Source organism: Aphanomyces invadans, assembly GCF_000520115.1.
Source record: "Aphanomyces invadans strain NJM9701 unplaced genomic scaffold supercont1.28, whole genome shotgun sequence".
Classification (NCBI taxonomy): Eukaryota; Oomycota; class Saprolegniomycetes; order Saprolegniales; family Verrucalvaceae; genus Aphanomyces; species Aphanomyces invadans.
Window position 1 is genome coordinate 144,921 of NW_008580173.1, and position 21,470 is coordinate 166,390.

General features: G+C 57.1%; 9 protein-coding genes across 13 annotated transcripts; 6 read left to right on the forward strand and 3 right to left on the reverse strand.

The window, feature by feature from the left end:
- Window positions 1-288: 288 nt before the first annotated feature.
- On the forward strand, window positions 289-2,372 carry H310_10815 (hypothetical protein). Its single transcript, XM_008877272.1, has 5 exons — window positions 289-602; window positions 657-800; window positions 844-972; window positions 1,021-1,146; window positions 1,203-2,372. The coding sequence occupies exons 1-5, from the start codon at window positions 332-334 to the stop codon at window positions 1,367-1,369; spliced, it is 837 nt and encodes a 278-aa protein (XP_008875494.1). The 5' UTR covers window positions 289-331; the 3' UTR covers window positions 1,370-2,372.
- H310_10816 (hypothetical protein) lies at window positions 1,795-2,355 on the reverse strand (the record flags this gene model as incomplete). Its single annotated transcript, XM_008877273.1, has 1 exon — window positions 1,795-2,355. One exon carries the CDS (start codon window positions 2,353-2,355, stop codon window positions 1,795-1,797), a length of 561 nt encoding a protein of 186 aa, XP_008875495.1.
- A 1,362-nt stretch (window positions 2,373-3,734) lies between the features above and the next one.
- H310_10817 (hypothetical protein) lies at window positions 3,735-6,836 on the forward strand. The gene is made up of 2 exons (XM_008877274.1): window positions 3,735-3,926; window positions 3,984-6,836. The coding sequence occupies exon 2, from the start codon at window positions 4,010-4,012 to the stop codon at window positions 6,794-6,796; it is 2,787 nt and encodes a 928-aa protein (XP_008875496.1). The 5' UTR covers window positions 3,735-3,926; window positions 3,984-4,009; the 3' UTR covers window positions 6,797-6,836.
- Window positions 6,837-7,001: 165 nt separating this feature from the next.
- H310_10818 (hypothetical protein) lies at window positions 7,002-11,427 on the forward strand. The gene is made up of 15 exons (XM_008877275.1): window positions 7,002-7,921; window positions 7,980-8,213; window positions 8,261-8,312; window positions 8,368-8,544; window positions 8,594-8,639; window positions 8,709-8,895; window positions 8,939-9,055; window positions 9,108-9,245; window positions 9,295-9,454; window positions 9,505-9,763; window positions 9,814-9,971; window positions 10,019-10,494; window positions 10,540-10,632; window positions 10,752-10,964; window positions 11,024-11,427. Exons 1-15 carry the CDS (start codon window positions 7,016-7,018, stop codon window positions 11,378-11,380), a joined length of 3,573 nt encoding a protein of 1,190 aa, XP_008875497.1. The 5' UTR covers window positions 7,002-7,015; the 3' UTR covers window positions 11,381-11,427.
- Window positions 11,428-11,722: 295 nt separating this feature from the next.
- Window positions 11,723-12,247, reverse strand: H310_10819 (hypothetical protein). Its single transcript, XM_008877276.1, has 2 exons — window positions 12,009-12,247; window positions 11,723-11,959 (listed from the first exon to the last, which is right to left on the reverse strand). The coding sequence occupies exons 1-2, from the start codon at window positions 12,216-12,218 to the stop codon at window positions 11,840-11,842; spliced, it is 330 nt and encodes a 109-aa protein (XP_008875498.1). The 5' UTR covers window positions 12,219-12,247; the 3' UTR covers window positions 11,723-11,839.
- Window positions 12,248-12,440: 193 nt separating this feature from the next.
- H310_10820 (hypothetical protein) lies at window positions 12,441-15,679 on the forward strand (the record flags this gene model as incomplete). Its single annotated transcript, XM_008877277.1, has 12 exons — window positions 12,441-12,470; window positions 12,527-12,637; window positions 12,683-13,169; window positions 13,214-13,490; window positions 13,541-13,946; window positions 14,008-14,054; window positions 14,118-14,505; window positions 14,570-14,761; window positions 14,806-15,255; window positions 15,306-15,470; window positions 15,519-15,608; window positions 15,650-15,679. The coding sequence occupies 12 exons, from the start codon at window positions 12,441-12,443 to the stop codon at window positions 15,677-15,679; spliced, it is 2,673 nt and encodes an 890-aa protein (XP_008875499.1).
- Window positions 15,680-16,045: 366 nt separating this feature from the next.
- On the reverse strand, window positions 16,046-17,391 carry H310_10821 (hypothetical protein). 3 transcript variants are annotated; one of them, XM_008877279.1, is made up of 6 exons: window positions 17,185-17,391; window positions 17,016-17,132; window positions 16,873-16,962; window positions 16,764-16,825; window positions 16,515-16,716; window positions 16,046-16,466 (listed from the first exon to the last, which is right to left on the reverse strand). In XM_008877279.1, the coding sequence occupies exons 1-6, from the start codon at window positions 17,335-17,337 to the stop codon at window positions 16,341-16,343; spliced, it is 750 nt and encodes a 249-aa protein (XP_008875501.1). In that variant the 5' UTR covers window positions 17,338-17,391; the 3' UTR covers window positions 16,046-16,340. The 3 variants fall into 3 exon arrangements, with proteins under 3 accessions (XP_008875501.1, XP_008875502.1, XP_008875500.1); XM_008877280.1 differs by having other exon boundaries at window positions 16,046-16,716; XM_008877278.1 differs by having other exon boundaries at window positions 16,764-16,962.
- A 202-nt stretch (window positions 17,392-17,593) lies between these two features.
- H310_10822 (hypothetical protein) lies at window positions 17,594-18,474 on the forward strand (the record flags this gene model as incomplete). Of its 3 annotated transcripts, none has more annotated exons than XM_008877283.1 (6): window positions 17,594-17,678; window positions 17,732-17,905; window positions 17,959-18,062; window positions 18,114-18,179; window positions 18,226-18,289; window positions 18,337-18,474. In XM_008877283.1, the coding sequence occupies exons 1-6, from the start codon at window positions 17,607-17,609 to the stop codon at window positions 18,472-18,474; spliced, it is 618 nt and encodes a 205-aa protein (XP_008875505.1). In that variant the 5' UTR covers window positions 17,594-17,606. The 3 variants fall into 3 exon arrangements, with proteins under 3 accessions (XP_008875505.1, XP_008875504.1, XP_008875503.1); XM_008877282.1 differs by having other exon boundaries at window positions 17,645-17,667; XM_008877281.1 differs by lacking the exons at window positions 17,594-17,678; window positions 17,732-17,905 and having other exon boundaries at window positions 17,930-18,062.
- Window positions 18,475-19,663: 1,189 nt separating this feature from the next.
- Window positions 19,664-21,450, forward strand: H310_10823 (hypothetical protein). The gene has a single exon (XM_008877284.1). The coding sequence runs from the start codon at window positions 19,687-19,689 to the stop codon at window positions 21,247-21,249; it is 1,563 nt and encodes a 520-aa protein (XP_008875506.1). The 5' UTR covers window positions 19,664-19,686; the 3' UTR covers window positions 21,250-21,450.
- The last annotated feature ends 20 nt before the right edge of the window (window positions 21,451-21,470 follow it).

Below are 21,470 nucleotides of genomic sequence, written 5' to 3' on the forward strand. Positions count from 1 at the left end.
TCCCCTTTGACGCAAACAATTCTCTGGACATGCGCCGGATCGACCATTTAGACTTGTGAATAACTAAGATCGAAATCCTGGCTGCTCAAGTGTGAGAAGGACATCTTTAGGCATCTGCAGGTAAGTTAGTGGTGCCATAGTTCATAATGTAAGCATACAGTAGCCGGCTTTCAGAGCTTTCAATGGTTTTTAACACATCCTTGTGTTGCTTGTAGGCGGATTTCAATTTTTTTAACGTGTTTTGATTGGACAAAAAGCAGCAAAATATAAACAAAAACACAAGGGAACGTGTCTTTCATGAATAGCGTGTAGAAGGCGAGCGGCGACGAACATGCGGCCAGAGATCAGCCAAACCGCCGCACTGGGAACACTTACCTTGGTCGGTCTGTATGTCGGGTGCGTGTTGATGGGGTGGGCAATCGATTCTCTCCATCCTGTCAACGACAGAGACGACACTGAGGTTGATCCCGATGCGCACAAGAAGACGACAATGCGTCCACGAGACCAAAACAATGTATTCGACCTTGTCCAGGCACTGCATGATCCAAGCAAGCAGGTCGTGTTGTACACTGTTCGCCGCCTTATGGACCTGTCGGCCTTCAGTATGACCAATCCTTGGTCTGCATGTGCCATTCTTGATTGTTGATGTCCCGCAGAGAGCTTTCAAACGCAGATTGGAGCGTACGGAGGCATCGAAGCTCTCGTGAACCTCCTGCTGGTCGATCGTACCAGTATGGACGACGAAACCAACGCCTTGACCATTGCGATTTTCCTTACGTTGAGCAATCTCACTGTTCACGGTTCCTTCTCCCGCACATTCCCTCGCTCATTGCATCGTCCTAGCCACTAACCACAACGTCATGCACGCCGCGAATCTGGAGCGCGTGGTCGCGGACATATACGACGAGCCATCGTTGCCCATGGCGGTCAAGCTGCCCTGCCTCCGCCTCATGACCAACCTCGCCATGTGGTGTAAGTACAGACTTCCTTTCCCTCTGGCACCCTGACACGACAAGGTAGCTGAATCGTCGACATGGCTGCTGGATGCACCAGTCGTCCACACGCTTGCGGCCGACTTGCTCTCGTCCGCTTCCGACGACTGGACGAACGGGATCCTGCAGCTGTTTGCGAACCTGACCGATCCCGGTATGGCAAAGATTCGCGTCCATCGGCAATTCTCATATTTGCCGATGAATACGCAGCGTCCATGTCGTCTGCGGGTGACCGGGCGGCGATCGACAGCATCGTGGATGCGACGGTCTGTTTCTGTGAGCTCGAAGGCGAACACATCACGCCTCGCCAGCGCGAGAACGCGCAGTGCATCCTGCGCAATGCATCTCAAGCGGTGCTCAGTCGTCCAGTCATGTAGATAGCGATTCTTAATTTATTCCATCCTCCGTAGCATTGACTAAAGCGAGCTCGTCAGTCGACATGGCATGCATCGCAGACTCTGCCAACAACTCCCACATGGCTTTGGTCATCCTTGGGAATTTGACTGTGGCGTGCGTGGATGCGGGAGGCCGATGCAGCGCCAGCGCGTGGCCACCCGCCTGACGCAAAGCACAGACGAGATCGACAGCAGACTCGACGTCGTGCTGGGCCTGCAGCGCTCGCATGAGCCCTTGAATCTCACCTCTCGTCCAGCCGAACTTGACGCGTACGCATTCGAGTAGACCACGTAAGCAAGTCGATGGCGCGATCGACGACATGCCAGTAGTGTGGCGCACGTTTGAGTACATCGTTGGCTCACACGACAGGACAGGTGTTGGCCACGTCTACGGGTTGGAGTGAGTTTCATCGAAGGCATGGGGCTTGGATGCATACGTCGAAGCTAGCTTGAAACTTAGCCATGAGCACTGGATATTGCTGGCGTAGGTACGATTTATGCTGCGCATCGCTCTCGGCGTACAAGTGATCGCAAAACTCGGCTTCCGACAGAATCGATGCGCTCCATTTAGCGTCTTCGGCCGCTTGGAGCTTTTCAAACTCGGCCCACCACGCGGGCGACCGCAGGTCGTCGTCGATATTGTCGTTGTTCGACACAGTCACTTGTGCAGTACACTCGCAAGGATCACTACATCGATGTTCGTCACGCCGCCGAAACGTGAGTAGGTTGGGACCCTTGGGAGCGGCGCGGAGTTGATAAATCACGTCAACCATGGCCATGTGCGTGATGTCGAGGCCGTTGATTTGCTCGAGCACGTCGTCCACTGCAATCGTGCCTGCATCTTCGGCAGGTCCAGCAGTGCCATCTTCGGCACGAACAAACCCTTCCACGAGGACCCGTGACTCGTCGCGCGTGAAGTAAATGCCAAAGCCATGGTCGCCCTTGTGCACCTCGACCTCGACGATCATCGTTGTGTCGGTTCAAGATTGGACTTGTTCAAGTTATACATGTAGTACTTACTACTAGTAGAAAGTGGTTTCAGGACTGCCTTTGTCACATCACCCGTGATTTTAGTACTACTACGAATCTACGAATCGACACAAAACAATTCGAGAGAGTGGGGGGAACAACGACGGCCTAACAGGAACCGCTCCATGACGGGCAAGATGGCCACCACTTCCAGAGGGTAGGCCGGGATTGTGCTTTGGTATCGACAGGCTTGCGATTCATGCGGTGGCTGTTCAATGCCATGTCACCAAATTCTATCTCCATGCATGTCTATGTCCTCGCCCAAGTCGAGCGACGCCGGATACAACCTGGACATATTCCATCGAGATAGTACCGCCGGTGAAACAATGATGGCGCTCGTACAAGGCACCCAGGAATGGGTGCGTTTGTGCTGCATTAGCGTCAAATCGTGTCACCTGATACGTTTCTTCAACAAGCTCTGATCTGCTCCTGCATCCAAACTGTCAATGCTCGCACTCCTCAGATTTGGCAGCGACACCACAATCGGTTGATGGGGACCTAACCAGGCCTGTCTCGATCGTTGGAGGTCGTTTACCACGTGCCTCACCTCTGTACGACTTCTTCATCTTTTGCGTCTACACACTCAGTCGGGAGTACGTTCGTATGGTCGAGTTGCCGATTGATAGCGCACTAGAGCGCCATTCAGGCGATATGACAAGTCTACACAGGAAGCATCTTAAACACATCAAACAAGTTGCGTACATGTCGGCGCGTGGTCGTCAAGGTTGTTCTAGGTGGATATCCTTCAACATGACCACCGACGCTGTAATGAACGGACGCGCCGTCGCGGGAGACCGTTCGGATACCTATTTTTATCCGGATGCTACTGAACGTGCCGTCGGGCGTATTTCTGCAGCCCTACCCCGCTCAAATATATAGGAGTTTGTATGAGTGGGAGAAGGGACAGGAAACGAGACGCGATGTGATTGGCCAATTTATTTCTTCCAAATTCTGGCGCGTGGGGGCTGAGTTCTTCCTACATTTTACAAGATATTTTAAATTGAAATTCCAAATATCCCGTGCAAGGGGTAGGGCGAATTTAAATCCCACGGCCAATCGACGCCGCCCGCAATAAAATACCAGTCCACATGCGGAGTTTGTATGTCATCCAAAACCATTTTTTTTTAATTTTCAACCCTTTGAAAATACATATGTACTTGCCTCCTCCCCTTGCCGCGCATCGACGACCGTCGAGAATGCTGCGCACTGGACATAAACATCCTTCACGTGCGTGGCCAGCGCTGCCTGAGCCTACGAAGACACCTAGCGCGACGTGCATGCGTCCGAAGAGAGGAAAAAATTATCGTCTTGGCAGGTGGCCTGTATGAGATGTGCGAGGTTTTGCTTCGTTTGAATTTTCAAGGCGCTTTGTTTTGTCGACCTGTATTTTATTATATTTTTAACTCCAGCCTCTGAACTGCGCACACAGCGGACAGAGAGCGCAGTCCACGGAGTCGCCAAGTTCGTGTCAACAAGCGCTAGGAGATCCCGCCGGAGCAGCGAGATAGACGTACGTGACCTGCTCGTCTACCGCACTCTCCCCGCATTATCCATCACACATCAGCAGAAGACGTCGCAGTCAAGACCGCTACCATGGACTCGTTTCCGGGCCTTGAATTTGAAAGCGACATCCTGAGCGACATCGACTTTGGCCTCGGGTCTGGCGGCATGGGGGGCATGATTGGAACCGGGCTTGATTCCCCTGGTAACCTGCCCTTTAGCGTTGGGACACCCACGGGTATTGCGAGTCTTGGCTCTGGTGCCTTTCCAGGCATGCACAACAACACCAACAGCACCGGTCAAAGCAACACGTCTACCGCCCAGACCAACCCGTCTGGAACCAATTCCGACATGAATAGGGACGACGGTAGGTTCCACGACGACGACGGCATGTTCTTTGGCAGTGACATGGGCAAAGAAGAAGACAAAACTTCGTCCAAGCCTCCGTCCGTCCATCCACACCACAGCACGACCACGTCATCCAACAACAACCTTGGCCGCGGCAGCAACATGCCAAACAACAACAATCCCCCCCACATGTCGCATGAAAAGCCGAACAACCAAAGTCAAGGCGGGGGACCGTCAGCAAATTCCATGCCACATCACCAGTCAAGTCATTTGGGGAACAATAGCGGCGGCCGAAAGGACTCGGTTAGCGACACTCGACCGCACAGCAATGGCGGCGGGCCTTCTTCCAACAACCCGACAAATCCCAACGCGCCAAAGGGTGTGCCCGGCGGGGGCGGCAGGATTTCCGAGAGCAACACGGAGCTTCTGAGCTCACTACTGCTTCCCGACAACAGTGGACCTCCCATGAATATGGGAATCGCGAACCCCAATACCCGGCCCCAAATCAACCAAGGCAGCAACAATGGTCCAGGTCCGCATAACATAAACAGCCACTACGGACAACCGACACATCAGCAGCAACCACTCAATTACGGCCAGGGACCGCCGCCGCCGCAGCAGCGCGGGAACCTCATGATGGGGTCGCATCCCGGCAACCCCTCTAACATGTACGGCGGGTACAACCCCTCTCATACCCAAAACCGACCACCACAAACGTACCAAGCACAGCCGCAGTCGCTGCAGCGCACTTCCAGCATGCCCGGAGGACAACTCATCCGGCAGTCGTCCGCCCTCTCGACCGGCGGAAGCAACCCATTCCCGACTAACTACGACGAAGAACTCGCCAAGCTGAAGAGCATGCTAAGCGCTCAGCCCGACTTGATTCCCCCGCCACAAGAAATTTTACGTGTCACACAGCAGCTTTGCATGGCCAACATGCAACGTCTCCAACAACAGCAACACCCCGGCCACCCTGTCAGCGGGTACATGCAGCAGCCCCCGCACATACAAGCCAATGGCATTCACATGCCAGGCAGCAGTCCTCCGCAAATGCCCCCCGGGTATCCCCCAAGTGGCCCCCCACCGCCGACTCGGGGAGGCCCGATGCCCAACCAGCCCCACATGAGCATGGACCACCGGCAATCCCTGTCTGGCGCATCCATGTCGTCTGGAAATGCCTCGGTTGGGGTGCTGCCGTCGCGTCCGGGGGTGTCGCCAGCGTCGGTTGCGTCGGTGGGCCAACAAAATCCACCTGCCAACAACCAAATGGTCGCCCAGCAACCTGGTGGTGCCAACAAGTCGACCAACGTATGGCAGTCGGAGAGCGATGTCCCCCTTCGACGAAAAATGATCGCCAAGATTGTGAGTTTGCTCCAGCAGCGCAAGCCCGATGCCCCGACCGAGTGGATCCGCCGGTTGCCTGACATGGCGCGCCGTCTCGAAGACTCGCTCTACCGCACGGCCACGGGGCGGGAAGTGTACGGCAACTTCAACACATTAAAGTCTCGGCTGCAGCACTTGGCCGTCACGATGGGTGCCCGTGCCGCCAAGGGCAATGATCCCAACAGTCCAAGCGAATCGACTCCAGCGCCGAGCGGCGCCCCCGCGCTCATGGGGTCCAATGGTCCCCCGCCGCCGCAGCAGCAGCACACCGGGCCGAACGGCGGTGTGCCTCCACCAAATGCCGCTGGCAGGCCAGGGGGGCCTCCCGGCAACATGTACAACCCGTCGCAAGGCACGTCACAACAGCCGAACGGTGGCCCGACGAATGGCCGCATGAGCCAGCAAATGCAGCTCCAGATGCAGTCTCACATGCAACAACGGCAAGGCATGGCAAACAACAACGCGCCAGGTGGCCTGAACAAGGTATCCCCTGGCGCCCCCCCCAACTCGAACCCACCGCCTCCAGCCAACCCGCGCCAGAACTCCGGTCCGCCCCAAGCGAACACCCCTGCATTTCGACCAAACAACGCGAGCGCCATGCAACAGCAGCAGCAGAGGGCCAACATGTATGCGAACCCGCCGCCGCCGCAGCAACCGCAGAATCCTCGCGTGGCATCTCCAGGCAACACGAGCATGCGCAACATGTCGACGAGCCAGCCGCCGGCGACCCAACGGTCCACGTCGATCTCGAGTGCCCGACTCAGCGACGCGCTTGGCGACATGGACTCGACAGACTTTTTGGATCTCGGCATGGGCGACGACGGCACCGACTTGGGAGCGGAGGACCCGATCGATGCGCTCATGCGAGGGAGCAACTCGTCCACGGCATCGGACAAGGACAAAAGGACTGCGACGCCGTCTGCTTCGCCCAAGCCAGACCCGAAAGCGGCGGCCAAGCGTCCGATGCCCGCCGCGCAACAAGACAGCCAGGCCGCCAAGCGGGCCAAAGCCCCCGCCAAGCGAACGCCACGTAATAACAGCGCCAGTCCGCCCGTAGTCAAGACGCCCCCGCCATCGGGAACAACAGCGGCATCAAAGCAACCCCCGACGGTCAAGACGCCGCCGCCGCCGCCCCCTGTGAATAAGTAGAGTGTGCTATGTTCAACCATGTCGTTGTTCGAGTTTGTGGCGTGTGTCGGGCGGTTTTGGATTGGACAAAACAATTTGTATCGTGTCGTTTCATTGGGCCAATTTTATGATGGAGCCACGATTGGACTATATATTTGCATCATTTTGACCAATGGACGAGCATCCCATGTGGATCGATCCGACGCGACCGTTCACACACAATTGATTTTGTCGAAGCCAATGCCACCGCCGGCATTCACCGGTCGCGACAGCTACCAGCGCCTCCAACAACTCCAAGACCTATGCATACCGGACGACGAACGAGGGTTTGATGCCGTCCTTCTCGTGGGCGGTGCCGATGGTCTGTACTCGCCTGGGTCCCAAGCCGCGTTGAAGTACTTGTTCCTGGGCAAGTCTGGCCAAGACCTACTCGGCGAGCAGGTGATTCCCCAGCAGTACGAAGCGCTTGAGGACATTGTCATTGTGCTCACACGCACGTCCGTCTCGATCTTTTACATCCTGGACAGCGACAGCGCGACGTTCCTTCTCCCGTTCGTGAGCAACTGGCGCAACGTCACCGAGTACGTCGCGACGGACGACATGACGCAGGACGTACGAGAACTCACCAAAATTCGCGCGTTTCGGTCCATGGTGGAGCCCCATCGTGTGATTGGAATTCCCCTCCACGAACCAGGAAAACCATCGAAGGAGGCACCAACCGCGGAAGCGTGGCCCATCGTCCAGTCGTTCGGGCTGGACGAGTTTCACCCTGCAAGCACCGCCAAGGGCTTCTTCAGCATGCACCACAGTGTCGTCAATTGCGCCATGGCGCTGACGGCTCGACTCACGGACATTGACGATTTCTTTGCCCAGCGGCTCGTAACGGATGCCGAGCCGGCGTTGGCACACCATTTCGACGGATTCCTCGCCAAGCTGGATCATGCCGATACCCCCGCGGCCCGCGGCGCCTTCACCGAAGCCGACATTGCGGACGATCTGTCCAGCTTTTACGACTTTGGTACCATTCGCCATGACGCGCGTGGACTTACCAAGTCGGCTCACCGCGGCGCGTCCGTGCATTTTGGCACGCGCACCAGTGCAGCGCCATCCATGCCGTCGTCCAAGACCGTCCTGGCGCATCAAGCGGTAACCCAACGTCGCGATAACCCTTGCTTGAATGGACAGTGTGACACCACCACGGTAGGGAGTGAGCGGGCAATTCCCAGCCACCCATTTCACGGTCGTGGCGGAAGAACCGCTCACGGGCCTTCGTGTGGGCCGGACGTATTTTTTGGGCACCGGCAAGTGCGCCGGGCGCATCGTTGACCCGGACGCACTGGTCTCCCCCGGCGACGCCACGTTGGATCGATACGAGTCTGTTCCAAGCAATGCACCGGATACGCTGCGATTGATCGCGTTGTACACAAAGTTGCTCGCGGTGGGGTGTTGGCGGCGCTGGGCAGCACGTCATGCGTGTTCATGTAGGTGCATACGTCGACGACTCTGCCAGCGGTCGTCGCCAGCGCCAAGGCTTATGGTACTTGCCAACCACTTCTCTGGCCTACCCACTGGAACACGTTGGTTGGTTGCAGGAGCGAGTCCAGCGCAATGGGCGACCGCGGCGCACGAGGCCGCGATGCACGCGTTTCGACTTCAGATCACGGACGAGTTCGGTGACGCACCAGCCTCGCTTGCCACGCAACTGACGGTGACTGTCGACGTTGTCGATGCTTGCGGCGAGTCTGTCGCTGCCATCGAGCCCCACGCGAGTGCGTGCTGCACTCTGTCGACCCGCTTCGTTCTTGACCGCCCTTGTAGAATGGAGCCATGCTTATGTAACAACATCCATCGCCGCTGTATCGAGGTGCGTGCTCTATGGGAAGCCATCCGACGGCCGAGCGAAATGCCATGAATTGACGCGATGTATGGGCAGCACGGTGGCGAAAGGGGCGAATTTGGGCGCGCTCGTGGTCGGCGACTCGATCCTGGTCGACATCGGGACCTGTGCGTTCTTGGTCATCACGGCGGCATCGTTTCCGGCTTTTCGCACGTGGATTCAACCGGGCATGGAAGCAGACCATGCCGCGCATGTCGACACTGTTCTGGCGTCGGATTATATGGTATGGCGTTGTCCGATGGCATCGCTTACGTTGGGGATGGCAGCTCGACCACGTCGTCCAGGTCGGTCGACCGATCCGAGAGGTGGTGTCGCCCGCGCCCGTGCTCGTCGACAGCGACCACTTGCACGTTATCCAAGGCTCGCTGCAACCGTATGCCCACGTACGTGGTGGACGGCGGTGGCGAGCGCGCATAACGTGGTGTGTTTGTGCAGGGGTTTGTGTTGAAGAGTCCCCACAGCCACCCACTCGTTGTCTCATTTCCGACGCACGTTCGGTCGCTGCGCGTGCTCTCGACGCCGTACGACGAGCTGCTGTTGGTCGTCGTAGATTTTGTCTCGACCTCGAATCCAGTAGGCGTTGTGGTCGGTCCATGGGGTGGTTCGATTGATCGGGGTGTAGGTGCTGGAGTGGCTCCCGGGCGCGGCGACGCCTGCCGCGGCCTCGATCGCGCTGCCGCTCGTCGCGGGTTCTCGCATGCAAATTTGCGTGTTGGGCGTCCTCGACGAGTGGAAAGCCTCGGCTGCTGCCCACGACATTCCGTTCCTAAAGCCAGCGACCGGTACACCGGGAAATTCGTGTGCGTTTGACCAACTGAACCGCGATGCGTAGATGCGTTGGAGCCGATTCCGCTGGGGTTTCAACGTGGATGCGATGCGCTGCTGGGCAAGTCGCCCGACTCGGCCACCCGCGATCGCTTGTTTCCCCAGTGGTGTCTTTCAAAAGCGCCGTCGCCAGTGCCGCCGTCGTGGACTCGACCCACGTCGATGGCGACGCTCGTTGTGCCCGTCACCGTCTTCATCGGCCTGCCTGGCAGCGAAGTGCAGTCGCTTGCCACTTCTCTGACCGAGCTCACTGCACGTGCCAACGCGTACCGCCGTGTGTCGTCAAGAATAAGCGCTCACATGTCGATGGGTATAGGTGGCACCATGTCGTTGTGGACACGCGGGAATTGCCGGCCGACGCGGCGGACACGGCAGCATGCATTCGCACAAAGGTCGCCGACGCCTTGGCATCGATTACGAGCAGCGATGTCGTCGGATGGTTGCGCCGGCCTCGCATTCTCGTCACTGTTGTCGGTACGCTGCCGGCCACCTCGACGCCCGCGCCATCAACTCCAACGTAGGCTATGTGGACCCGATTGGCGTGTGCGCCGCGATCGAGAGCACGGACAGGTCGCTCACGTTGAGCACAGTCATAGCCGTGGTGTCGTCGGTGGCCGTGACTGTGCCCGAGTCGGCGAACCCATTTCCAAAGCTGTGGGATCAACTGGCGGCGGGGTTCATCACGACAATTGTGCTGACCCACACGCAGGAACTCGACCACGTGTGCCTCCACCGGCTCCGGACTCGCGTCGACGCGGCGAATCCGTTTGCGGACGTGCTGTGCTTGCGGTCCAACAGCTTGGACGGCGACTTGACGGCGTTCGTGGCCCTCGACGAATTCAACGCCCCCGACCGTCAACGATACCGCGACGTCCACTTTCCGTCGTGGCAAGTCAAACCGGCGGCGTACGCCGCGCCGCTGCCGCCGTCCGTCTCGGCCGTCCGATTCGAAATGCAGCTCCAACTCGACCGCACGCGTTTCGTTGCTTGCATTCACGTACACTGCCAAACTAACACGCCATGGCGTGACGGGTTGGTGTAGCGCGGGTTGAGCCCGACGTCGACGCTCCATTCGATCGCACCGGTGCATCCGGCCCTGCCGCCGCCCCAACTCTCTGGCTTGCGACTCGCGCAGGTAACGAGGCTGTCGAGCCATGAACGACTCGAATGCAGCATGGCCACTTGCGTCCATATCATCGCGCGCGCGTGTGTACAGCGCGAGGACCCAAGACCTGCTCATGCCGTTCTCGGTAGGCGCTGGCGTTGGAAAAGGTCACCCAAAGCACATTGCTGGGAACGACCAGCGACGGCCATGGCGTTGACTTGGACGACGTTGCCGCGATTGTGGCGCACGTCGGGCAAGTGTGGACCGTCGAGGCGTCGCTTGCATTCACGGACGACGTCCACCACGGGTACACGTACTTGAGCACGGGAACCAAGTCGTTTCTGCGGCCGCAGTCGTCGTCGGTGCGTGTGCTTGGCATGAAAATTGTCGTGCTGGTGAGAACGTCATGATCATATGCTAGCCCCCAACGGCATGCACGTTTGCTTTTACCGGGGCCAACCTTCAGCCGGAGAAACTCCGTCAGCTCTTGCTGCAGTGCTGTCCGTCGCGCCATCCCGCAGTCGCAGCGATTGAGTCGGTCACACTCGACGAGAAGCGCCGCATCCAAGCGCTCCACGTGACGGACCCACTTCCCGATGGGTACATGTTTGACGGGACGGCATATTACGACTACTTTGGAGGGCACCACGAATTTCATCCCAACATCCAACGCTTCATCGACGAGCACGTTGCCATGAAGAATGCCGCTGCATCGCGCCAGAACAACGAGCTCGAGCAGGACCACCTGCGGTACGAAGAACGCACCAAGCAATTGTGACGTTAGCCACGGTGCCGTGTTCATAATGCATGTGTTGTATTGCAAGACGGGGTAGGCTGGCGCGCACATCCTCCCGACATTTCCATCTTGCATGGGAGGATGTGCGCGAGTCGAAGCTGCCATTGAAGTCACCCGTGGATGGCGCACCGCCACACGGAGAACGCGGCAACGACCGCGTTGGTAGTTGCCACGGTGTGATGCCGTGGCCAGGTCGTTGTCGGCGAAAGTTTTGCATAGAGATGTGTATGGCTCGTCAACGGTGATAACGACGAGGAAGAGAGCCATCTTGCGCACCACCCCGCATAAGGAGCGAAGCGCTACGCCCTGGCTCGGACGAAGCGTCGACGAGCGCCGATCCAATTCCTGCAAGGGCACGGTGTGGATGGCATCACGTGGAAACATGAAGCCGTTTAGTGTTATCGACAACTTAGTTCAAAGCAAACGCCGTTTGCTGCCGACTTAGTCTTCGTTCAGAACGAGGCGAGGTCGGACGCCGATCTCTTCCTTCTCGTACACGTGGCCCTCGCCGTGGTGGTGGTCGCCGTGTCCGTGGCCGTGGTCCCACGGATGTTCCAGTCCCTACTCTCATGTGAAACCTCGTGCAGCGACAGACTACACACGGACGTACCAAAATGACAGCGCCGTCTTCCTTGGCGCGGTGAAAGATCCACAGCCAGGTCAAGACACTAAATGCCAGGCCGACGTTTTTGTGGATAGGGTCCACGTGGAAGTGCATGCCATGTGGGTAATGGCCATGGCCGTGTCCATGCGAGGCCATGCCGCGGCGCTGGACAACGCCAGCGTGCGAGCGGAGGCGGGCGGTCACTCGGTGCAGCATTCCTCTATTCCCTTGCCACGAAACCAGTCAATTCGCCCACGCCCCAGAACTCGAAACCGGACACAATGCTTCCGTATCCGGATAATGTCAATGATTGGCTGAACAAGATGTATTTGTCCAACCAAAACACTCGATTCGAATATATTCAACAATTTATAACCAATCCAATGTAGGTGTAACTGGCACTCCGTTCAAGTTTAACGTATCTTGTGAGCTGGCGCGATGGCGCCGCCACTCGGCCACGACGAGAAGGTCGACCTGCTCGCTTTAGGTGACCACACGCTCACTTCGCGCCTGTTCATGCGTAGAAATGGCTCCATTGGCTCAACTCGTTGCCCCTGGCGAGCTGTTTGCTAGTGGACAGCTTTGCAGGTCTCCAGAGCGGGGACGTCCTGTTCCAAATTGCCGGTGCGCTGCAGGTAGCTCACCGCCGCTTCGATGCTGCCCACTCACGTTCTAACTAGACACTGCAACCGCCTTTGTTGAAAGCGTCGGCGGCAGCACAGGCGGCACACAAGATCCAACAAGTTCTGAACGTTGTCATGCCACATATCCCAAGGCATGCCAGTGGGTACCAACTTCGTGATCCAGAGAGCGTTCTGGACGTTCTCGACGGGCACGTTCCAGCCATCTGCACCGTCCTAGCGATTCTCAAGACTCTATGGGTGCAACGTCACATTCGCCTCCAGCAAAAGCTTTACATCGATGCCCAAGTTGACACTCTCCAACACACGCCGCCGCCACCCCGTCGTCCTACCAAACATCCTCCGACGAAAACCACTGTTGCTGTATCATACCCAGCGCCAGCTCGCCTCGTCCCGAAAGCGTTCCGCCCGCCTTCAGTCGCATGGAACACGTCGACGTTGGTGGAGCCAAGTGGCACCACGCACGTGACAAAACCCTCGACTACTCCAAACCAAGCTCGCCCCACGACCGCTCCGCCGCAACAACGTAAGCCGTCAGGGTATTGTTCTTTCTCACGAGGTCATGTGCAGCATTTCACGTCCAATACATGATGGATCCACTGTGGATTACCCCAGACACAAGCGGAATCGGGATTCGACCAACTCGTCAACGCCCCAAGGCGCCGATCTTGGCCCTGCCCAAGGCGTATGCCGTCTGTCGATGGCTTCGTTCCCTTGGCATTGCTCTTCCATTCGACCGACTGCCTGGGGCCGAAGCATGTACTGCCGAAACGTTCGTGGCTCTCTCTGGCCGCGCATTCCAGGACGGTGTCATTCTATGCCAAGTGGCCGCAGTGCTCGCGTATCGGTGCGTGGACCGAGCAATGCAGTGGCTAACCACGACTACTCGGTCGTTAGCTCGGGGCCGCCGTTTGTCAAGTCCAAGCTGCGACCTCTTGTGGACCAACCCGGCCGATTTGTTCCCCAAGGATGCTGCGTCGCCCCGCAGAACGCAGCCCACAAACGGCACAATGTCCAACTCGCACTGACATTTCTCCGGCAGCTCCACGCAATCCCGTCGACGCTAGTCCACGTCGACGACCCGGACCATCCCCAATTCATCGCCGATGTCTGGCACCTCCTGCATCGAGTGTTCAAACTCTCGACAAAGACCAACGCGTTCGCCGCCGAATCTGCTCTGGAGTCGTCCCCGTCGAACGAGCGTCCCCCGGCAAAGCTGAACAGATTGCCATGCGTCACCGTCGAGCAAATCCATCGCGTCCGCGAATGGCTCGACTCGCTCGGCTATGCCATTCCTCTGCAAGTAATATGTTGCAACTGTCGTGATGTCGGGTGGGAATTGAACCGCCCCGTTTGTACTCTAGCGCCCAAGCCTCCTACAGGATGCCTTGCGCAACGGATCACTGCTCTGGTACTGCTACATCCATCTCTGTCCCGGCGCCAGAAAGCCCCTTGTCTTGACGACGGAGTGTAGCCACTTGATCAATCGGATGGCAACCATCCCGACCCCACTTCCTGTCCACAACAAACCGTCGACCCTCCATCAAGCCAACGAAAACGTGTTTCGTGCATTGAGTGCGCTGCGGGCGCTTCGCCCGTCGATCGCCCCTGCCATGTACACTCGCCACGCCGAGCCCATCCTGAAGGGCCAGGGTCACGTTGTTTGGGGGCTTTTGTATTGCATGATGGAAACATTCCAACATGTGCCGGCTCAAACCGCGCCGTCCGCGCGTCCCGACTCGCGGCACACGACGGCCGCGCTCGCCGACCACAAAGTTGTGTTGGTCGAATGGCTGCGGACGCAAGGATATTTGGACCAACTCGACGATGTCAAAGGGCGCCCGACGTTTGACGACGTCCAGGTGCGAATCGACCGAGCCACCGATCGACGGGCAAGTCGTGATGTTTTGTTCCTGCCGCCGTTAGGTGCATCTACAAAACGGCGTGCTGTTGAGCCAGTTGGCGGCGCGCGTGACCAACGTGCCGTTGGCAGTCAACTTGCCACTGCAGTCGTCGCCAATTTCCAAGCAAGTCGCATGGAGCAACATCCAACACGCGTTGGAGCTCCTTCGCCACCATCCAGACATGCCGCAGCGTTTTTTGTGGTGCGAGGAAAAGGTCGGCGCTTGTCGCAAGTTTGCGATGACAGCACGCTGCTCTAGATATACGCTGGCGAGACGCAAGTTCTTGTCGGCTTGCTGCAGGACATTCGACGCGTCCATGACAACGCCGCTGCCGTCCAGCCCAAGGCGCCTCCACCGACCGCGTTGTCTGACCCCGTTCGGCCGCCGTCGCCAGCAGCTGCCCCAATTTCCCCACAGACGCCTGCGGACGACGAAGACGACGCCGCTGGACTTGTCACGTGCTGGCATGTTGACACGCAAGTGCACAGCACACACCAGTGGCGGGAAACAGACATCGATCCGTCCGAAGATCTCTTTCCCCAGCGCCACCATCCCCCCGACGCCCCAACCGGCGACCTCGCCGTCATGTGGCACGTCGACGACGACGTGGTTCCCCAGCCTCAGCAATTCAAACTCGAATCCACGTTGGTCGAGCTGGCTTCGTGGCTGCAGTCGATGCACGTCGACGGCGCGCCAGCCACACTGGATGTACGGGCTTCACCGTGAAAAATGACAAGTCATCGCAACGTCGTCGATAGGCACCGACGCTGCCCCAGTTCCAAGACGGGCTGATCCTTGTGTCGCTCATCGAGCGGGTGAATCACGTCCGACGTCTCGACGGCGTGTGCCGCGCCCCGAACGGCAAGCGCGCCAGCTGCCTGCACAACATTCGCAAAGTGCTGGACTTGCTGCGGCAGAAAAAGGTGTGCCCCCATGTCCATGCTCGGCCAACCTCACCCACACACATCCAGTCGATGCCGCTGACGCTCCTACGCCGCGACAAGGACATCTTGGCTGGAAACCAGCAAGTGATTGTGGCGCTGCTCGACCAAATTCGACGGGTACTGCTGTGCTCGCCCTTTTTTGCATGACCCGTTCGTAGGCGTATGGACACCACCTCGCCAAGCCGTGACAATGATGCGAGAATTTGCCACCACGATGCCAAACCACGGGCTCGTGGTCGTGTGTCGATTCGCGCCAAGCTGTCTCGGCCACAAAACGACCCACGGAATCGGTCGGATGCGCACGGCCCATGCCGAGTCCACACACTACGTTGTTAATGTCGTCATATCCTGCACATGGATGCTTTGCTCATATCGAGCAACTCTGGACGAAACATGAGAAGGTCGTCGAGGAGGGACCAAGGGATGCCGAGGCGGCAGGCACGATGGAGTGGTCCAACGACTGCGGTGTAGAGTACAGAGCAGATATACCGTCGATAGCGACGGTCGACGGGTTTGCGATTGTCCTGGCGGCGCCGGTGGCTGCTCCTGACGTGGCTCTCTCGAGCCCGAATTCGACGTCGTTTTCAAAACATGATGGCCGTCTGCTTGCTTTGACGAAACCTTCCTGCCATCGGAGAACGTCGTCGCGCCAAGTGACCTCGAGCGACGCTGCTGCCATCATGTCCCCATTGAGTGGCATCGCTAGACCACGCCGCCCATGTCGTGCTACGACACAACTCAAGCAGCGGTCGGTAGCATGCCGGATTGGTTCGTAAAAGCGACACGTGACCAAAGCAAACGAATCGGAGCATGCATTTCAATTCAACCTCGAGTTGGCTCGTGAAGCATTCACACCGACTTGATCGAGTCGCCGGGGATCGATGCGGCCGTCGGCGATCCAGCCCCATCGTGTTCGTCTGACGAAGGAACAGCGTCCATAGCCGGCACTTGCTTCTTGAGAAAGTTGTCTTGGACCTGCCGACCCACCCTGATAAATCTCCAAAACGACTCTTGACGACGCACCCAGAACTGGAGGCCGTTCATGAGCACGGGGCACGCAACCATCACGATGACGAGCTCGACCTTGGGATAACTGGCCAACGGACTGAAAACCCACTCGGCAACGTCGCCCAGGGGAGTTTCAAGCCCAAAGATCACCGACCCGATCAGGATCTTGGTGGAACAGATGATGGCGAGCCACGTGACGAGCTGAAGGGCCCAGACCCTACCAACTTGGTTCACTCGCCAGCACCGACGGTCGGATGCACATACCGCACTTGGATCGGGTGGCCATAGTCTCCTGGCACTTGCAGCGCCGACACACCGTGCTTGATCTAGGCCACAGGCATGAGCTGGATTGCAACGTCGACAGCTCCAGCACCGCGAAGAGGACGAGCGCCTTCAACAGAACGTAGTTCACAGCGACCCCCAACGTCGTGTCCAGAGTAAAGTTGATAAAGTAAAATGCGCACTGGGCCAAGGTCGTGAGCTCGGGAATCGATCGGGATGGATCGATCGACGAACCTGATCGGCGTCCGTGCGGCCTTTGGCCAAACCGGTGAGGGCGATCGCGATCGCGAGATTCGCAGCGTGCGCGACGCCTGCCCCAATGAGTTGCTTGGATGCGTCGAATATCCAAATCTACGATGGCGACCGAGGGTCGGACGACGACGTTGGGACATCACCTACGAACCTTCATCGGTCGCCGCGGATGTTCGTGGTATCGCTTGAAGATCAGCACCGACAGAGCAATGAGGCCCAGCATGACCTGGATCAAGTCGTTAAACGTGCCATTCAGGAGCGTGCATCGCTCCGCGGGAGCGGCGATCGAGACGTTGGTTGCCATCGTGGCTATTCCGTTCGCCCACGTCGTGCTTCTGCGCCGCAAAGTGCATGGCACGACAAAACCTACACTCTCGGACCATACAAAAATCAAGCTATTGGAAGTAGAGTGTTGGTCCACGTAACCACCATGGGGGTTTCAGATCCGACCGACGGCACGCCATCATGCAGCGAGACCAGTGCCTTTGACATGGCTGCTGCAGATTATACACTCGAGGGCGTCGGTGCTCGCTTGTTTCGTTTCAGCCATTGCCCTCGGTGTTTGGTTGTGTCATGGACGATTTCGGGAGAGACATCGACCAAGCAACGTCCACCGCTCCGCTATTGAGTTGTGGTCTCGCTCTGGCAAGCATGCCGTTGCTGTCGCGCATACGCTTGCTTCTAACGTGCGAAAGTAGGCTGCACTTGCATGCACAGTGTGGGATGCTGCTGCGGTTGCCCGGCGACAAGTACCTTATGGCGGATTGGATTGGGATGGCGTCCTGTTTTGGCTTATCCCCTGTCTCGTCATGGGAATCGCATCGACCAGTATTCGCCAGTGGTTCAAGCCTACTCGCTCGAAAGCCACGTGTGTGCGTGCACGCCAGAAACCACTGCTTCGACGCAATTCGTTTTGGTCGCGTAGATGCTCATGTTGGCGGCCTTGACGGCCACTTTACTGGTCTTCGCACTGCCTCCCTCAATGTTGCGAGTTGGACTGAGCTTATGCTGCTGCCACGAGAGTCTGTGGTAAGCGATTATTTCGTCGACGTGTAGCCCACGACACGAGCTTCGTTCTAGCCCGGACAACATCGCCAACGTTGCGCCGGTTGCCCTCAATGCGTGTGAAGCGTCCATGGAGCACTGGTCAGATCGCACATGTGGCTACCAACGCATCGACTTTGTTGTGTAGTGCGAGCGGCGTGTATCGTCAGCTGCTTCAACTCATCAGTGCGTGGTTGGCATGGTTGTGTGTGGTATGTATTGCATCGTGGGTTCGCTAGCCGACGCATCCCATGGGTAGATGCACGCGGCTGCAACTCAACGTCGCATATACGACGACCTAGCGCGTGGCGGGCCCCTTGTCGCATCCGAGACGCACCGCAGCATGCACTTCGCCCCCCTCGGGTCCAGCCAACCCTTCGCGCGCGATGTCCTGTGACAACCAGCCCGTCGGAATTCCCGAGCTCAAAAAGAACCCATCGCAGTCGCTCCATGCGTTTGATTGGCCAAAAGTCGCTCCAAAATGAAAAAAGTCCAAAATTTTGATTTTTTAAAGTATTTGTCAAATATCTTTTAGTTTTGGAAAAAATGAATTTGAGTTTCTAGACGAGATGTATTGTAGATTCAGCCCAAAATCGAAATTTCCTGCAAATTGTACAAAACACGCTCCAACTCACGTCCAATCGAATTACAGCACTTGCAGTGTGCAATTCGTCATGTTGGAAAGAATAGTGCTCCAGAACCACGCGTCCGCCGACACCAGGATACACTGCTTGTATGGACATTTCATGTTGGGCTTGTCTAAGTCATACTTGGCATATGTGTATGGCAAAGCACCATCGACCATATCGCGTTGGATTAAGCAGTACACTCATAATGGGTCGACTGAGAGGCTGGAATCGTCCGCCAAGTTCCGGAAGTTCGACAGCCAAACGAGAATAGATCCTACAGCTTTATCGTGAGGACCCCTTGCTCTATCTGGCAGAAGCAGCAGCGAGGTTCAGTGCCCACTTTTCAACATCAATCAGTTCATCAACTCTTTGGACCGTCTTGCAGAATGCTGCTGGCATGCGTCGAGGAGCGAGTGATAGAAAACGTCTGAAACACACCAATGAAATCGTTCTGGACAAGTATTTTGAAGTTTGTATTGCGCCGATTGTGCGTGAGAAATTCTGCGTGAGAATTATTGGCGCACCATTTCCATTTTCAACTGACGCTACAATATTTCCATAGAATATATTGATTGGCTGCTTGTCACACTCGACACGTGGAAAAGTTTGAAAATTACCCACTGCAAGACTCGATGGGGCGTGCGATGAAGGTAATGGACGCATTCAAAAACACGTTGGCATCTGTGTCGACACGCAACGCAAGATGATTCGACATGGAATGTCGTGCATAACCAATGTCGACGGACCGTGTTGTTGGAATTTGGTCATCGTGTGTTAATGCGATGAGCAAACATTTTTTGACATAAAACTATTTTTTATTTAACATTATATAATATTTGTTGTTATTATTTTGAAAACAAATTTTATCACGAAAGTGAATGACATTCGACTAATTTGCCTGTTTTTCGCGAATTATCTAACACCTCCGCAAGTGGGATTTTTTTTTCAACCGGTTAATTTGTCTCCACTTTGCTCGTTTGATGAGGTTTGCGGCAGTCGGTAGTGCGGTAGTTGTCGCTGCGGCAAGTTCCATCGCAGGTGGTGCTGCTTCGCCCCGAGGACTGGATGGCCTCCATGAGTACAGCGAAGGTCTTGTTCTGCGCCCCCTTCCCCATCTCGCCAAAGTTGTGTCGCACTTCCACTTCGACCACACAACGACGACGTCGCATGGAAACTTTGATGTGTTTCCTCAAAGCATTCGCCATGTAGTTCAAAAGTACAGCGTCAAGGAGCTCAAGTTGACCTTTACGACTGGGCTCTGGCGCCATGAGCAGTGGGGCGACATTCTTGGAAACGGCCCGCACGGTGTGTCGTTGCGAGCTACGATGGAAGATCCTGCCCTCTGGACAGGATTGACGCAGCAACTGGCCGGTCTCTTCTCAGCGTCGCTCAACAAGATGGACGCTACGACTGTGATTGCGAAGAACATATCGTCGCCCGTGGCGCAGCAACTCGACGGCGTGCTTTCGCGAGAGGAACTGTGTACAGAGAACATTAGTCCTTGGCTCAAGTTGCTTCCATGTCGGACTCATGCTGGCCTGGGGGCCTGGATTCGACCGGTCGCCCTGCTGGATGCTGACTTCTTGTCCTTGGCGCTGCACATCGTGAATGACTCTGCTCGGGGCACACTGCATCTGCACCAATCTATCACGGCTGTCCGGCGCGTTGAAGAGCCCGCGTGGTCGCTCCAGTCGGTCCTTGGACTTCCGTCATCGATAAGCACGCCTGTTTGTCCCTTGGTTCACTCGAGCGCTGTGGTCACTGACCTCGCCTTTGCACACTCGTCAGCAACCCCGTCGTTGGCATCGACCGCCGGCACCGATCCATCCACGCACAGAGTGTCCTTCTCGACGGCGGCAGCGACGGCAGCCACCCCATGGTTACGGCGTGGGTCGAACAGCGCTGTCGAACGCGCTATCTCGTGGCGAGGGGTGAGTGGCCATCGGTACTTGACGGGGTACGGACAAGTCCGCGGTGGCGTTGGCCTTCGGTTGACCAACCACCACCTGACCAAGACTCTCCGCGTCCGATACCACGAATCGATTCCGTGGTACATGCGCGTGTACTTTAGCTCCGTTCGTCTGCAAGTGAATGGACAAGAGGTCGACATCCTCGCGATGCCATCGTTCCGCATCAACGTGCCGCCAGCCATCGGTGGCCTGCAGCCGCCGTTCGAACTTGAATTTGTCGTCGACTTGGCTCCGCAGTCGGCCGTGGTGATGGCATACTCGTTTGACAAAACGTTTTTGCCCATGGGGCTGCACCCTCCCGACTCGAACCGCGGGTTTGACGTGCCTGCTGCTTCATGGAGCGTCGACAATGCGACGTACTACACGGAATCGCTTCTTGTCCCGCTGCCGACGCCAGATTTTAGCATGCCGTACAACGTCATCGTGCTCACGTCGACCGTGGTCGGGATGAGCATCGCGATTGTGCTCAATACGTTGCTGAACCGACATCGCAGAACCAACTTAGTCATGACACTCGTGCAAGACGTGGCGGCACGCGTCAAGACAAACGCGGCCAAACAAAAGACCGAGTAATACACGATGTGTCCATCGCAACATGCTGGCGCGACGGACGGCGCTGCGCATGCGCGTCCTCGAATGCCCGCGCGACTGATGGCCGCGACGTGCTGGAGCCAGCGCTTCCCTTTTTGCACTTCAACTTTGCCCCGACGAATTGTCTTGTGTAGTTGGATGTGCCGAATTGTTACAAATGTTACATTGGTTGTTCGTCGACGACACGTGCGTCGAATCTGCCG